Below are 17,339 nucleotides of genomic sequence, written 5' to 3' on the forward strand. Positions count from 1 at the left end.
GAGCTTCATAAAATTAAGCTGAAATCTTGTGGTAACTCCTACCCATCAATGACTGGCCCTAGCTGCCATTCTAGGCTGCACAGAACAGGTTGGCATCTACTTCCACTTGATAGCCCTTTAGAAATATGCAACTCATAATGACATCCCAGCCATCTCATTTCATGCTCAGGTGCTCTTGGATTTCATGCCCACCATCATGGTTTTGACATGCCTTCATGGTATGGCAGCTACATTTGGGCAGAGCTTTCAGGACGTGGTGATAGCAGTGCTGGATTGACTGGGGAGCAGTTGGCTTCCTCAAGAGACACGCCACTTCTCTTGCTATACCATTGCGTCAAATGGAACTTGCTCCAGATAACCCCTCCAGGTCTTTTTCTGTAATCTGTCAAATCACTTTCCCGTTAAGCACTTACAAAACCAATTTTTGGAACACAGATGTGGGATTATGTGTATGCCCACCTGTTAAGATTTCCTCTTATTATAGTTTCTGCTCATCTTCAAACAAATTCATACTCTTGATCCTGATTTGACCATCTGATGTGTTAGCTAATGCCTCCCAGCTTTGAGATTGCAGGTTGGATAAACAGGCCTTCAGTGTGTTGGTTAAAAACATTGAACAAGACAGAGCCAAGGAAGATGTAAGAAATTCATTTTACATGGTAATCTGCTTCACACAATCACCCAACAAAGAAGTTTTATGAATTACAATTATGTTCCCTGATATTTTTAAAGTTCAATTCTCTTTTATATCTTTAAAGAAAAAAACAATGCTGAATTAATGATTTCACAGTGAATAAATGGATTTCCATTACAATTTGCCTATGAGTCACAGACAGGGAGACTGCCAGGCCCCCAGCATGGCTGGGCCAGGGCTCAGGACACCTGCAGTATGTGGGGAGTCACACTTGGGTGCCCACCCCATCTCCCCACTTACCAGCTGGGCGCCTTGGGTAACTGACATTGTCCTGAATGAGGTTCCTTGTCTGGGAACAGGTTGATGATGACCTGCAGGACAGTTTGACGTTTGAATAAGATAACAGGCAACTTGGTAAGCCCTTAATAAATGGTAGCCATTGACTGTGAATTCTTGGGGATCATCTTGCCTTGAGAGGGTGAAGGACAGAGCCTGACCTGAATGTGGGGGTTAAACTGCGAACGAAGTGGGAACAGCTCTGTCTCTTTCCAAATCCTAAGACTTTTAATAATGTGCTTCTACCAACCTTTTGACCAGTGTTTTATTGTTTGCAAAGAGCTTATTCATCAGAGCTTATTATTTAGTCTACCCTTCAAATAGGTACTTTGCCTTACATTTCACAAACGAGGAAAAAGACTCCAGGAATTTATGACTTAAGGTATTCTGGCTCCCTGTCTGATGTTTATCCTCCACTGCCCAAGGTTGTTGCAGTTACTTTATTTTAGTTCGCCTTATTATACAGTCATGCATGCAGGTACTCATCGTAGCCCTGTGATTTCCTGCTAATTTCCTATAGTCACATAATGGAGGTGATTCCTTTCTGGAGCCTCACAGTATTTTGCAAATAGTAGGTGCTCAAGAAATGTTTTGGAGATTTCTGACGTGAGTGTGAAGGAGTCAGAAAAGTTAGCTTATCCTGCTTGAGTCCTAATCTGCTCATTCTTATAGGGGACCCAGGAAGGGTGGGGACCAGCGTCCGGTTATACCAGCTGAGGACAGGGAGTGGGAAAAGCTGGGGAAGGCTTCCCAGAGGAGACAGGGCCCTGGCTGTGAGGTTGGAGCAGGCCTGTGTCTCGGGTGACACAGAGTGCCAAGCATTGCAGTGTGCTTGGGTTCCCAGAGCCTTTCACAGGGCAGCCCGCATCAGTCTGCGGAGGGTCTGGACTCTGGTCTGAGGCAGCCTGGCCTGGTGGGAAGATGGGAGCAAGAAGGTGGCAGGCAGAGTGTGCTGAGCCAGGGCTTTTCTGTGTTTGTTCCTGGGGGAAGCTGAGCTAAAATTAATTCTTCCAGCTGTGTGCAGATGTGAAACCTCACCCTCTTCCTTACCCCCAAACCAGGGCTTAGGGATCTTGGAATTAGTTCTGATTTTTCCCTCCCCCAACCCCAGTTCCCCCACAGGCACAAGATGAAATGCCCTGTCTCTGGTGATACTTGGGGTCCTTTCTACCCAAATTTCTCTGAAGGCTGTAGAAGTGGGAACAGTGGCAGGCAGTGGCCTTGTGTTTGCTGAGCTTCCCTCGTACTTCTGAGGCCTTGGCCCAGCTGGGGCCCAGGAGTGGAGGACTTCATAGAGCAAGAAGCCCTAGCCCTGTTCTCTCTGTGCACCCCAGCTGGTTCCTTTCAGGAAAAATGCTTTCGTTGCATATGACTACCCTTGAAGGCCCCTGAATTTTCCCATTGGCTTCCCAATTTATGTACTCTGCTTCCCCACTCACCTCCCTGCCCGGCTGTGCCCACCACCTCAGAAGGAGTCTTTGACCCTTTGCCAGCCAGACAGAAGGAGGAGAAATCCAATCTGGGGGCAGAGATGGAAGAGCCCTGGCCTGGGGAATCTTATCGAAGGTAAGTGGTGCCCAGGGCAGTATAATGTGTTTGTGCCCTCTGTCCTTATGCAAAGCCAACACTTGTATCAACAGGCATTTCTCAGTTATCCCTGACTCCGTGTACCATGTCTCTCCCGTCAATATGGCCCTGGGTTTACAGGCTGAGGCTCACACACTTATGTGTTCTGGTCTTGAATCCGGGCCTGCCTTCTAGCTCTGGCTCCTACGTGTACTTGTGTGATTCCAGGTGTGTAGCATCTCCTTCCTCTTCAGTGTCCCTATCTGTGAAAGTGAGACAGTCTCCAGGGTCCCTCCCCATTCGGTGTCTTTTAACTCTGTCCAGGGCAGAGCAATGCCTTGAAAAAGACAGCTCAAGGGGGTGGCTTGCAGAGGAAGACAAGCTGGGGGAGGCTGGAGGCAGCAGGGGATGAGTGGGCTGAGGGGCCTCTGAGGAGGTGTGAATGAGGGAGGCAGAGCAGGGCGGGTGTGGACAGCCCTGTCCCGGCCCTATCTCCTGTCTGTGACACCCTCTCCACACCCCAGTCCTGATAAGCAGGTGTGAGCCACGGCTGCCTTGTGACAGGCCCCTCGGCAGGGAGGGTAATGGAGGGTAATGGCGGGAGTCCACTCCACTTGTGAATTCAGACGTCAGCATCTTCCTCCCCCCACCCCTAAATCCCCGCCAGATGGGACAGGCCCAACCAACCAAACATTCTCCCTGACACTCAGCCCCTGGCTTTGAGACCTTGTCTCTGTCCCGTGAGGCTCCTGCTTTCTCAGAGGTTGCAGGGACCAAGCCTCTCTCTGTCCTTTCTGGCAAAGTACCGAGGAGGGTGGCCACCCTCAAACCCCTACCCCAGGCATGTTCCGGCAGTGACTGCTGTTGCTGGGGCCTGGCACGCCCGGTGCTTTCACCAGGTGCACCCCAGTGGCCGGCCCTCTCTCACCCTGTCTCCTCTTGGTCCATGGCCGTCACCTTCCAGTCATCCTCTTCCATTTGGCTTTTGGGCCACTGCTTTGCTTGGGCCCATCCTCTTTCCTCTCAGTTCCCCAGCCTTTGTTCATCAGAAGGTCAAGGCTAGAAAGCCCTTCTTTCTGGATTTGCAGGCAAGGAGGTGGAGGTAGAGAAGGCTTAGAGGCTGAGAGAAACAGAAGCTTGGAGTTCTGGGAATGGTGAAGGGTAAGAAAAAGAGGCCTGGGCCAGAGGCTACAGGAAGCCCTCCAGGTTAGGAGGTCTTTGTCCATTCCCCTTCCCTCTGCATGTCAGGCTCCCAATAAGGTGCTACACTCTGAACTAACTTCTGCATTCTGCAAGGCTCTCTTCTGTGTTTAGATCTGAAGATTATTTTGATTCTCAGGCTCCAGCCATTCTGCACCAGGCAGCCTGGAGTCAAACCCAGAGCAGGGAGCCTGGAGCCAGGCTGCCTGGGGTCAAATCCTAGCTCTGCCCCCTTACTAGGTTGGGGAGCTTGGGCAAGGTACTTAATTGCTCTATACTTCAGTTTCCATGTCTGTAACGTTAAGGTGAGGATGTTGGTAAAAGTACCATGTACCTTGAACATGCAAAGTATTTTGAATAGTGCCTGACACAGAGTAAGCACTATATAACTGTTGGCCATAATTTCTTATAAATTTTATTTTAATGTAATTTCAAATTTACGGAAAAGTTGCAAGAAATTCCCGTGTGCCTTATATACAAACTCACCAGCTCATTTATTTTATCATTCTCTCTTTATATATGCAATCATATAATACTGTTATCTAATCCACAGTCCGTATTCAAATTTCATCAGTTGTCTCAATCATGTCTCTTTTATGTCTAGTTTTTTCCTGTTCTAGGGTCACCCATCACATTTGGTTGTCATGTCCCGTTAGTTTCCTTTAATCTAGGAAATCTCCTCACCCTTTCTTTATGTTTCTTAAACTTGACATTTTTGAAGAGTACACTGCAGGTATTTTGTGGAATGATGTTCTACAAATTGTGTTTGATGTTACCTCATTAATAGTTTAGGTTCTGCAATTTGGGTCAAGATTACTACAAATTGATGTGTCCGCAATGCATCACATCAGGAGGTACATGATGTCGATTTTCCCGTTTTCTAGAGATCTTATATCTTTGATCACTTGGTTTGGGTGGTGTCCACCAAGTTCTCCCACTGTACAATTACTATTTTCTATTTGTGATGAATAAGTAATAATGGGGAGATACTTGGAGACTATATTCCTCATTAAACATTTATCCACTAGTTTTCATCCATGGATGATTTTCCACTCCATCATTCCTTCTAAATTTACTAGTTGGCCCATTCACATTGGCTCCTGTGTCTTTTGATATGTCTCCATCATTCCTTGTGTGCTTTCTTGTTTCCTGGCATACAGGATACTCCAGGCTCATCTTGTATTTTCCCTTCTCCAGCACTGGATCAGCCATTTCTCCAAGGAGTCCTAGTTTCTTAGACTGGAGAATGGAATATAGGGATCAAGATTGGGGCATCAGATGTGCTCATTGATACTGGTGTGTTATTGCTTCTAGCTGACCATTTTTATTATTGTCCCCTTGGATATGATGGTAGGAGGAATACTCTAAAAAGAAGTGTACCTTAGGGATAGAAGGTGGGGGAAAGGAGCAAGATGACCCAGGTAGAGATCCCCCTCTCCTCTCTAGCTTTCTGGGTCCCTCCCTCTTCCCTGTCTCTCTGTGGGACGTTCCTTCCTTTCCCTCTTTATCATGACCTCATCTGCCCTTTCTTGGTCAGAATTCCTCTGGAGTTTCCAGCTATGGGAACCTCTGAAACCATTTTCCCAACTTTGTGTGTGATATCAGAGGCAGACAACTATGTGACCTTTGTGTGTGAACAGTCAAAGGCAAAGATAATTTACGGGAAAGTTTTCGCTTAGAACAATCTGGTGACAAGGTGATTGGGGAGACACATTTGGAAGATTTCCACCTGGAAATTTTCCTATTTCCTGCATAGAAAGCACTCAGACAAAAGCCCATGCTGAGATTGGGAATGGGGTTGCTGTTGGAGGTCTGCTCACCAAATAAGCCTCCTCAAGGCTCTGTGGACCAATACAGAGGATTTAGTGCCTAGTACAGCTAACCCGCTGGTCTGTAGGTATCGGGCAGATCTTCTATGTCTGGTGAGGGTCACTTGAATGGCTTTCTTAGTTATGCACATGTAGGGTGAGTAGCCTTGGTCCCCCACTTGGAGTCGGTTAACTTTTTTGAGATGAGATCCGAGGCTTCCTCTTCTTGAGACCCCTGATACTGGCAAAGCTGGTTCCCTGGAGGAAGTACGTTGATTTGCATAGAGAGCCTAGAGTCTCTGGGAGGGAAGAAAAAGACTTCTAATTCCTGCTGCCTGAGCTGTGAAATTAAGGAGACCTGTTGTGATGGCACCGGATGGCCACAGCGAAGGCCTCGGGAGTCTAGGGGTTCACTGAGGTTTGCAACAAGGGCCCAACTGTGTTTTATGGGGTGAGGCTGACTTTAGCACAGTGTGACCCTGAACTGTTGGGAGTTCTGGAGACTGCTCTGCTGAGATTGGGCCTGTGCCTCCAGTGGGAGACTGTGGTTATACACAGGAGTGTCACCTAGAGATGCGTCAAAGTAGGGGGCCCATAGGTTTCACTTACTTTCAGGGAGTGATACAGTCTGCTGGTAGCCTGCACTGGGTCCTGTGAAGAGTTCAAGTATTCTCAACAGTGACAAGGCATGCTGGCCATACCCTCAGCCCCTGTTCTGGTTTGCTAATGCCGCCATTAAGCAAAATACCAGAAATGGATTGGTTTTTATAAAAGGTGTTTATTTGGTTACAAAGTTACAGTCTTAAGGCCATAAAGTGTCCAAGGTAAGGGGGTACCTTCACTGGAGGATGGCCAATGGCCTCCAGAAAACCTCTGTTAGCTGGGAAGGCACGTGGCTGGTGTCTGCTCCAGAGTTCTGGTTTCAAAATGGCTTTCTCCCAGGAAGTTCCTTTCTAGGCTGCAGTTCCTCAAGAGTATCACTCTTAGTTGCTCTTGGGGCGTTTGTCCTCTCTCAGCTTCTCCAGAGCAAATGTCTGCTTTCAAAGGCCGTCTCCAAAATGTCTCTGTAAGCTGCAGCTCCTCTCTCAGCTCCTGTGTGTTCTTCAGTGTCCCTCTTGGCTGTAGCAAGCTTGCTGCTTCTGTCTGAGCTTATATAGTGCTCTAGTAAACTAATCAAGGCCCATGCTGCATGGGTGGGGCCACACCTCCATGGAAATGATCTAATCAGAGTTATCACCTACAGTTGGGTGGTTCACATCTCCATGGAAACACTCAAAGAATTACAATCTAGTCAACACTAATATGTCTGCCCACACAAGATTGCATCAAAAATAATGGTGTTTTGGGGGACATAATACATTAAAACTGGCCCATCCCCTATTTTTTTTTTTTTTTTGTTAAGCCCTTTTTTTTTAAATTCAGTTGTATTGAGATATATTCACATACCATACAATCATCCCTGGTGTACAATCAATTGTTCACAGTACCATCATATAGTTGTGCTTTCATCACCCCAATCTATTTTTGAACATTTTCCTTGTACTAGAAAGAATCAGAATCAGAATAAAGAATAAAAATAAAAAAGAGCACCCAAATCATCCCCCCCCATCCTACCCTGTTTTTCATTTAGTTTTTGTCCCCATTTTTCTTTTCTTTTCTTTCTTTCTTTTTTTTTGTAAGGTACATTTATATTTACTGACATGGAAGGAGGTCCAAGCAGTGCACATTTCTCATCTTTACTCGTACAAGGATAGAGAATCTTCAGAAGAAACTTAACAGTGGTTGCTTCTGGGGAGGAGGCAAAGGGTCCAGAGGGGAATGGAGGATTACTTTTCATCATATATCCTTTTGAACTCTTTGGTTTGTCCCCATTTTTCTCCTCATCCATCCATACACTGGATAAAGGGAGTGTGATCCACAAGGTTTTCACAATCACACTGTCACCCCTTGTAATCTACATTGTTATACAATCATCTTCAAGAGTCAAGGCTACTGGGTTGGAGTTTGGTAGTTTCAGGTATTTACTTCTAGCTATTCCAATACATTAAAACCTAAAAAGTATTATCTATATAGTGCTTAAGAGTGTCCACCAGAGTGACCTCTTGACTCCATTTGAAATCTCTCAGCCACTGAAGTTTTATTTCGTTTAATTTCGCATCCCCCTTTTGGTCAAGAAGATGTTCTCACAATGTCGGGTCCAGATTCATCCCCGGGAGTCATATCCTGCATTGCCAGGGAGATTTACACCCCTGGGAGTCAGGTCCCACGTAGCGGGGAGGGCAGTGAGTTCACCTGCCAAGATGACTTTGTTAGAGAGAGAGAGGGCCACATCTGAGCAACAAAGAGGCACTCAGGGGGGAGACTCTCAGGCACAATTATAATCAGGTTTAGCCTCTCCTTTGCAGTAACAAGCTTCATAGGGGCCAGCCCCAAGACAGAGGGCTCAGCATGTCAAGCCAAACAGAAGGTAAAGTACCCTTGAGGGAGGAACTTGAAATGTCATATAAATTTTTAATTAGTTAATAGAAAAAAGTTAAAAGTGGGTTGAGGCCCCTTTGTGCTCTGGGCTTGGGGGACACTCACACAGCTGCTCACACACTATGACCAGGGAAGCCAATGTTTGCCCATCACTGGCTACTATATGCACAGCCTCAAGCATGTACTGGGAACGTGCTCTTTTTGAATCTCATGCTGCCCATGGTAGACTTAGGAGGTAACATCAGGGGAGAAGGGACCTAGAATTAGTTCTTACATAGAATGATCTCCCAACGGATCACCCATCCTGCTTTCCAGATGCTCGTGGGGCAGGTGTAGGAGATCAGAGGGTGGCTGGGGAGGTGACCTGAGAAGGCCTCTTGTGGCACCTCCCCACTGTCCTAGCCAAGACCCGAGTCTCCTCACCCACTCTTGGGCACTCTGTCTACCGATTTTGCCTCCTGTATAGTTCCCAAGTTCCTTACTCTCCACTGTCACTGTCCTGGTCCCAGCCACCATCATCTTCCCCCATAGCAAGCTCCTGACTGATTTCCCCTCATGTATTCTTGGTCCCCACAAACCTTTCTCTCAGAGCAGATGGTAGGATCTTTCTAAAATACCATCCCCGTTAGTAACCAATCCCCCCACCCCCATAATCAAAAAGCTGTAAGTTAAGCCTCCAGTGGCTCCACAGTGCCTCAGGGCCACGTCCAGACTCCTGTCCTGGACCCTCCAGGCTGACTCCCTCACTCTCTGGGTCCAGCCACGTGGGCTCCTTCCCTCCTGGAATGGGCCGCATCCCTTACCCCTCAGGTTCTTCACGTCTGCTGTTTCCTCTTCTAGAAGCCCCCACTTCAGGTCAACTCAGATGCCATGTCCTAGAGGCTTTCCCTGACCCCTATGCCCTGCATATTCTTACTCATTGAACTTTGTACTTTTTCTTCACAGTTTTGTCATTATAAACAGCTCTTGTTTGAGGATTTGGGGGTTAACACCTGTCTCCTCGATTGACCGTGAGCCACACGAGGTCAGGGATAGGTCTGTTTTCGCTCAGTATCGTGAGTGTAGAATCTGTAAGATGCTCAATGTATGTCGGCTTAATGGAAAATGGACAGATGCCTCGATTTCCCCAGCCGGTCCCATGTATAGGCTTTGACGTCATTTGGTGGGAGTGAGTCAGAAAGGTGACCCTCTGAACTTCAGAGTCTCCACAGGAGAATGAGAGGCGGGTTGGTCAAGCGGCAGGCAGGGCTGTTGGGGGACGATGCCTGGTGTTTGTACTGCTTCTACCTTGGAGCCGCCTGGTCTTCCGCTGGAGTGCAGGAGCAGAGAAACAGTCTCGGAGGAGCTCTGTGAGCAGGTGGGTGGCAAGACGGTGCTGGCCCTGGAAAGAGGAGGGCATGCGGTGGCCAGGATGCCCAGCGAGGCCTGGTGGGGGCTGGGGGCTGGAAAGGTGGGGTGGGGCCGCTGACAGTTGAGGAGGTGTCAATGAGTGTGAAGAGCTTGCTTAGTGGAAGTGAAGGGCTGGAGGGTGGGCAGGCCAGCAGCTGGTCTCTCCCTGGCCTAGCCCGTGCTCCTAGCCTCTGGCCTTCCTTACCCACCCACCCCTTGGTGCTTCTTATTCTCCCTGCTCTGGTCTAGAACTCCCAGGCCCCCAGCCCCTATAGGCCCCTCAGCTGCCCCAGCCTCCCTGAGCCCCAGCTCCCCATCACCCTCCACTCCTGTCCTGCTAGTGGCCTGGGCCCTGCTGGGCTGCTGTGCCCTTCTCTCATCACCTCCTCCTCACTCCCTGTGGCACCCTGGCACCAACCCCAGATCTGTGTGTACTGATTTCCCAACACTCCTGTCCTCTACCCTGAGGGAGGGGCTTGGGGACTTGAGATGCTTCCCTTGGGGAGCCAGCTTTCTTCCAGAGGTCAGGCGGGGGTGAGGGTGAAGCTGATGGAGGCCCTGGCCCCATCAGAACTGTGGAGCTAAGCTATGGAGAGCTCATGGGGGCCTGGGTGGTTAGAGCTGCTGAGCCACCAGGGGGCAGGGCATGGGGTCCCTGAAGGCCACACCAGTATCCCAGCTGCTCAGGGTCCGTAGGTCTTACCTGGTATCACTCACCCTTCCCAACTCTTTCTAAGTTTCCTCCATGTCCCCTGGCCCTTCCAGTTTCTCATGGTCCTTATCATTGGTGACTGAGGAGCTCGGCCCTACGCCTTCTGTGGGTCAGGGTTTGGGAGTAAGCTTACTGCTGACTGTGTGTATAACTCTCGTGTCCTGTGGGCAGAGTGGTTGTTGGGGGTGCCCTTGGGAGGGGAAGGGGGAAAGGGCCCTGTAAGGGGCATGGCAGTAAACTGAGAGGAGTCCAAGAAATCAGTAGATGTCACTGTGGAAGGATTTAGAGATTATCCAGGTACCCATACCCGCCCCCCTCCATAGACACAAATATACTCACAACCATTTACAGATGAGAGCTTAGGGTCCTGAAGAGGGAAATGGGATTAAAGTGAACAAGTCACATAAGAGTTAGAAATAATAATTGTCGTCATCATATCAGACATTTATGAGGTGCTTGTTATGTGCATTATTATAAATTCTTTATGTCTTAACTTATACAGTCCTCATAGTATCCTAAGAGGTAAGTATTATTATTATCCCTGTTTTATGTATGAGGAAATGGAGACTAGAACAGTAAGGGAAGCCCATGGCAGAGCAATGGAATTTTACCACACTACACAAGGAGTCTTGCTGCTTTAAAAGATGGTGTGAGCATATAAGCATCTATTTAGAGCTCTTTAAGAAGCAGTGGCAGACTTTCACCAAAGAAGAGCAAAGAATGGCCAATAAGCACATGAAGATGATCAGCATCATTAGTTATCATTGGAATGCAAATTAAAATAGAGATACACCCACTAGAGTGAATAAAAGTGAAGGAAAAATAAAAAGACTGACAATACCAAATGTTGGCATGGATGTGGGACAACTGGAATTCTCATTGCTGGTGGGAATGTACAATGGACAGCTACTTTACAGAACATTTTGACAACTTATAAAGTTAAACGTACCCTTAGCATATGACCCTGCAATTCAATTCTCAGGTATTTACCCAAGAAATAAAAACTTTATCTCCACACAAACACCTGTACACAAATGTTCATAGCAGCTTCATTCATAACAGCCACAAGCTGTAAACAGCCCATGTGTCTATCAACCTTTGAAAAGATAAACAAACTGGTACATCCATATAATAGAATACTACTCAGCAGTGAAAGGAGCAAACTACCAATATACACAGCAACATGAATGAATTGCAAATGCATTGTGCTAAGTGAAAGCAGCCAGACTCAAAAGGCTACATAAAACATGATTCTTTTTATATGGACTCTCCAGTAAGGCAAATCCCTAGGAACAGAAAACAGATCAGTGGTTGCCAGTGGTTTTGAGGTTGAAGGGAGAGGGCTGACCACAAATGGGCACGAAGGAACTTGGGTGATGGAAATGTTCAGTATCTCGATTATGGTGGTGGTTATTTTCATACTTCTTATACCTTGAAACTCATCAACTCATCATCTCATCAACTGTGCATTAAAAAAAAGTGAGTTTTATACCCCAGTAAACCTGGTCTCAAAAACGGTAGATTGGGGAAGGGCAGAAAAAGGCAGGTCATGGTAGGCCTCCTTGCACAAGTGACATCCGAAGAAAAACTTGAGAGAGGAGAGAGGTGAAGCATGCCGCTGTAGGGCAAGAGTTCTCCAGGCAGAGGGAACAGCCAATGCTGAAGCCCTGAGGCGGTGGGGGTGTGTGGCGTGGGGGTGTGGCTCAGCCTTTTCAGGAAACAACAAGGAGTCAGTGTGGCTCAAGTGGAGTAAGGCAGGGAGGGATTTAGGGGGTCGTAGGGGGCCCAGACAGGTCATGGGAGTGGTTTTGGATCCTGGTGGGCTTTTACTCTTGAGTGAGTTGGGGGCCAGTGGAGGTTCTAAGCAGAGCAGTGACATGATCTGACTTGTGTTTTAGAAGAACCCCTCAGGCTGCTGTGTTGAGAACAGTCAAAGCAAGGGCTAGTTAGGAGGCTGTTGCAAGAATCCAGAGGAGAGATGATGGTGGCTCCCACCAGGGTGGTGGCAGTGGAGGTGTTGAGAAGTAATTGGACTCGGGATATATTTCGAAGGCAGAGCCAACAGGATTTCCTGTTGGATTGGATGGGGGGTGTGAGGGCAAGAGAGATGGCAGGGATGACGCCAAGCCTTTTGGCCTGAGCAGCCAGAAACCCGGCTGGGCACCCTGTGGGGGCTGTCGCGTGGTTTTAACTGTCCACTGGGGCCAGTGGGCGAAGTCAAGATGGAGGCAGAAGGGAGGCGCTCAGCCCTGCGTCTGCCCTGGGGCTCAGGGGACAGGCTGCACATACCGGTTATTCCATTACCCTTCATTTAGTGGCATTATTGGCTTTTGTCATTTCCTTGTTGTCTCCTGTCTGGGGTGAAGGCTATAAATGTGATGGATTAATCCAGGATACGGGAGGCTCAATTACTTCTGTTAAACTGGCCTCCCTTCTTGGGCAACCCCCTTCCTGCTTTCCACTGTCCTTGCAACTCTTTCCACAGCCTTGCTGGCAGAAGCAACCTGGTCCCTGGTCTACCAGGAGGAAGGTGCACATGAGGGAATGTGCAGCAAATGATTGAACCCCAAGGAGAGATGGCTCTGAGGACAAATACTGGAGGCAAGCTCAGCCCCCTGGCCAGTTGCACCTAAAATCCCAGCACCATCTCCCCGAGGCTCTACCTCATGGAGGCTGGGGCATAGAGAGGGGCAGGCAGGAGGGCAGGATACACCACCTGCCAGTCTGCCCACATCCGGGGAGGGGGGTCTGTGCCGACCTCAAATGTCTTTCTGGAATCTGAGCTGGCCTGTGTCTCCACAGAGCCTGGGATGATGGGGCTTTTCTCTCCAGCAGCAGGTGCCTGGCAGCAGCTGCCCGGGGATGCCAGCTCCGTGAGCTGGCATGTAGGAAGTGCTTGTCAGAGTGGTCATCACACATGCTGGGCTCAGGCTGGCCCACTCCCCACCCTGCTGTTCAGGCTTGGGACACCCTTAAGAGGGTGGTGCCACCTGAGTGGCCCCTGGGGTTTGTCTGGGGTCCCCTAGACTGAGCCTGGCAGCTGCCAGTCTTTAAATATCAACTCTGAACAAGGTTTCTGGGCCACCCCCTCTGTTTGACTCCCCTCTGGCCCAAGGTCCTGAGGTGTTTGGGACAGGAAGCCTGAGGTTCATTCTTGGGACTGGGGGTTCTCCCTGTGGTCACCTCCCTCCTCTCGCTGACAAGGACCCTGATTCCCAGCTCTGTGCCTTGCATGCACTGGAATGCATAGTGAATGTGCGTGTGTCTCTCCATGGAGGAGACACTCTAAAATGGCTCTGTGGCTGACTTTCCAGAAAAACAGAGTAGAAGGTGGGACTGCTGGCAAGTAAAGGGACAGGGGACCTCAGAGGACAGGAAGGAGTGGGATTCAAATGGAGGAGAGGATTCAGGTGAATTCAGCAGAATGAATCAGTTGATTGGTTGGTTTGTTTCTCCTGCAACCATTCTCCAGCACCTAATCTGTACCTGGCACTGGGGAAGGGGCTGGGGACCGTGTTGTGAGCAAAGAGACCTGGCCTGGCCTGGCCTTACACAGCTCTCAGGCTGTGGACATTGGACATGCAACCAGGCAGTTTCACTGTAGTGTGCAAAGAACATGATGAGGGTGTCCTGGCTCTTGCCAGCACAGGCAGACTCTTGAGAGGCAGCCCAGGGTCAGGAAACACTGGTCTTTGCGGCATCTCTGAGCCCTTCCGTGGCTGCCCTTTGGTGTCTCTGCTACCACATCCTTGCCTGGGTCTTGGTCGCCCCCATTCCCATCTCTGCCTGTAGGAGTGTCTGTGCCTGTCCCCCTGGGCACCAAGTGTCATGGCTCCCAGGGCTGACAGGCGGAGTCGCTGCCGGCACCAGGGCAGGGAGCTGCCAGCGCCGTGGGCCCAGGGTGAGAGCTGACGTCTGTCCAGGAGCATCTCTCTCCCTGCCAAGGGCTGAGATCTCTGGCCGCATGCCTTCCCTCTGACACAGGAGCCGGCATCCGTCACTCACAGAGCCACCGGCTCCCTGGAGCCCAGCCTCACCCCGGAGCGGCCATGGGACAGCTGCGGCATTGCGGCCAGCACAGAGGCTGGCTCCTCTTACAGCCTCGGGCCTGGACCCCACTCGTGCCCTCTCGGGGGCCCAGATTGGGCAGGCAGGGAAGACCTCACCCAGGGGGCCAAGAACCCCAGACTTCCTGTCTTTGCTTTGAGAATGATGAGGGAAGCCGTCTCCCTGGTCCAGAGGTTGTGAGAGAAGACCTGCCCCGCTTCACGGCCTAGTGGTGGAGTTGCAGCCTTCCTCTCTCCCCTTTTTAAAATATTTATTGAATTACTACCATATGCCAGCCACCCCTAGGTGCCGGGATGCAATGGTAAGACAGATATGAGCCCTGAACTCATGTTGCATTCAGACTTTTTTCACTGGGATTCCTGCTAAGAAATATAATTTACGTCACTACCCAGGGAACATACAGACACACTCAAGTTGAATTTATATATCTGAGACAGGTTGTACAAATAATACTCATCCTTACTACATATGATACATGTTATTTTATCTTCCATTACTCTTTTTTAAAAGCTTGTCATGGCCCACTACATGATTTCAGAAGCCACTACTGGGATGTGCGGTTTGAAAAGCCCTGGTCTACGTGGGAGAAAGACAGCTGAACAAGTATCACAGGAAGTTAGATGGACCGTGCCTGCCCCCATTTTGACCAAGGAACGAATACCAAAGATTTCAGGACACCGAGCCAGGCGTCCTTCATGTGCAGATTGTTTACAAGGGAAAGGGCTCAGACTCCTGGAGCCTGCAGTCACACCAAGGATATAAAAAGGGGTCCAAGAGCGTGGAGGGCTGCGGGCATCGGTGAGCGGGTTTCTTTGGTGAGAACCGTGGCTGTGTTGTTGCGAGGACCCTCGGCCTTCCCGGGTGGGAGAGTCTGGAGGGGGTGTGCCGCCTCCCAGCCCCAGGCCTGCTGGGGGTGCTGCTTTGAGATGGGCGGTGATGAATGCCTTCTAGTAGGCCCAGCGTGGAGGCGCCCCGGCGAAGCCCATGTCAGCAAAACCAAAAACCTAAGCTAGTGTCTATCAACCCTAAATGCCTGGCTTGCTCAGAAAACCAGCAGATCAGTTATCGCCAGCTAACTTCCTCATTCCTAAGCAACCTGTGCCCCACTTTGTAAGACCCATCGTCCCACCCCAAGTAAAATGGAAACGTAATGTCAGCCAGTCAGCACATTGCCTCACTTGCTTCCGAGTTCGCCCTCTATGACACTGTCCTTCCCACCCCCTCGGTGGAGCTCCCTTCTGCTTTCCCGATGGGGTGCTGCCTCACTCGCGAATCGCTCAATAAAGCTGTGAGATTCTAAACCGCGTGAGTTTTTCTTTTATCAGCAACCTGCAGGTTGGAGACACAGAGGACGGGGCCTCACAGGCCCGAAGAAAGACAGTGGAGATGACGGGCTCTGACGCCGCCCTGGAATGGAGGGAGGGCCGTGGGCCAGCTGCTCTGGTGATGGCTGTGGAGCGTGCTGCTGCCTGGGTGAGTGCAGAAAGTGCCTTGGAGTCTGTCCCGTGCCGTCACGGGCACATGGAGAGAGAGCCAGGCCACGTGGAGGCAGGAAGTGCCTGGATTTGGACTCACGGTGGCCCTGGGGGCAAAGGAAGGGATCATAGGGCATCTGGGAAGAGAGTGCATCCCCTGGGCTGAGGAAATTGTGGGGGAGAAGGCCCAGCAGGGTGTCTCCCGAACCCCACAGAAATTCCTGGGAGAGCGAGTCCTCTCCAACCATCTGCCAGGCCTGGGAGGGGAAGCGCCCCTACCACCTTCTCCCCAACCCGACTGGGAGTGCACAGCACCAAGGGGGTTGGGAGCTGGTGGGAAGGAACAAGCCCCTGCTGGAGTAGAGCTAGGGAGTGGAGCAGTATCCCCCACCCCTGCCTGGAGTGAAGCTGGGGAAGGGGAGACTTATGCTAAGTTCCAAGTTTTGACTATTGTGTGGGCCTGCAGGCATTCACACCGGGCCTTAGACTATTTACAACGTAAAGTGACTGTTGGCTGCTGTCTGCTGTCCTTTTGCCCAAGACTGAGCCGAAAAGCCACAGAATGGGCCCAGGTTTTCATCCAGGGCCCAAGATTATCTCCACTGAATAAAGCTGAAAGGGGTGGGGCGAGACAAAAATAAAGGTTGGACTTGATTATATCAGTGTCATGTTTGTTCACATTCCGGCTTCCCAGGCATTGGCAATGAGGAGTGTTAAGTACTGTGACAAGGGAGTGGGGCAAGTAGTGGGGAAGGGGCGGGGGGCTGGTCAGGGAAGGCTCCCAGAGGAGCCTTAAGGTAAACCTGAAGGCTGAGCGGGAAGGACACTAGCTCTAGGTAGAGAGGTGGCAGGTGGCAAGGCTGGCAGGCGGTAAAGTCTGGAGTCTCTGAGGGGCTGGAGGGAGACGCGGCTGGGTGGTTGGCAGGGCTGGAATGTGCAGGCCTGGAGGCCCAGCGAGGGGTTTGGCCTGGATCCTGAGGCAGCAGGAAGTTGATGAGGCATTTTATCCAGGGGGTATTGGGCATGGATTAAAAATATCACTGGTAGCCATGTGGAAACTTTTGGAATGGATGTGATTGGAGGAAGGGGGCCGATGAGGGGCTGCCCTGGCCTCAAGGAAGTGGCAGCAAGATGGAACCCACTGGTGGGGTTTGAGAGACACTGGGAAGGCAGGACCAACGGGCTCAGGTGTGCGAGGGGGTGAGGGTGACGATGGGCTGAAGATGGCATCTGCGGGCGTCCCCTGCTCAGACGACTGGGCACGTGGGCTGGGGGTGTGCACGGATGAGTTCAGTGGTGGGTGGCTGGGGTTTGAAAGTTTTGGAGGTGAAAGTAGGCTGCTGGGTATGCTGGTCTGAGGCTCGGTGGACGGGAGGGAACGAGTGTGTGGGAAGAAGAGGGCCTAGGGCCTAAACAGACAAACATTTAGAGCCAGAAACCAGAGGATGTGCCCCCCAAGGAGGCTGAAAAGGCGCAGCCACAGGGGTAGGAGGAAACCGGAGAGCGTGGTGCCACGGAGGGAGGCGAGCATTTTGAGAAGGGGCTGCCGTCCACTGAGTTAAACTGTGCTGAATCCACCCACCAGGAGGCCCTGCTGTCTGGGGGCTGCTTTTGGTGGGAGGTGGAGGCAGCAGCACTTGCCGTGGGCTGCAGCGTGAGGGGGCGGTGGGGGG

General features: G+C 50.5%; 1 protein-coding gene across 2 annotated transcripts in view; it reads left to right on the forward strand.

The window, feature by feature from the left end:
* EXOG (exo/endonuclease G) overlaps window positions 1-16,267 on the forward strand; it is a 56,744-nt gene extending 40,477 nt beyond the window's left edge. The window contains exons 6-7 of one of the 2 annotated variants that reach the window (XM_037847478.1): window positions 14,702-14,989; window positions 15,517-16,267. In XM_037847478.1, coding sequence (XP_037703406.1) covers window positions 14,702-14,953 — 252 coding nt within the window. In that variant the 3' untranslated portion in view covers window positions 14,954-14,989; window positions 15,517-16,267. Of the gene's footprint in view, window positions 1-14,701; window positions 15,477-15,516 lie in introns of those variants that run through there. The other variant, XM_037847475.1, reaches the window with a different exon arrangement.
* Window positions 16,268-17,339: the final 1,072 nt, after the last annotated feature.

This window comes from Choloepus didactylus, chromosome 1 (assembly GCF_015220235.1).
Source record: "Choloepus didactylus isolate mChoDid1 chromosome 1, mChoDid1.pri, whole genome shotgun sequence".
NCBI classification, from domain to species: Eukaryota; Metazoa; Chordata; class Mammalia; order Pilosa; family Megalonychidae; genus Choloepus; species Choloepus didactylus.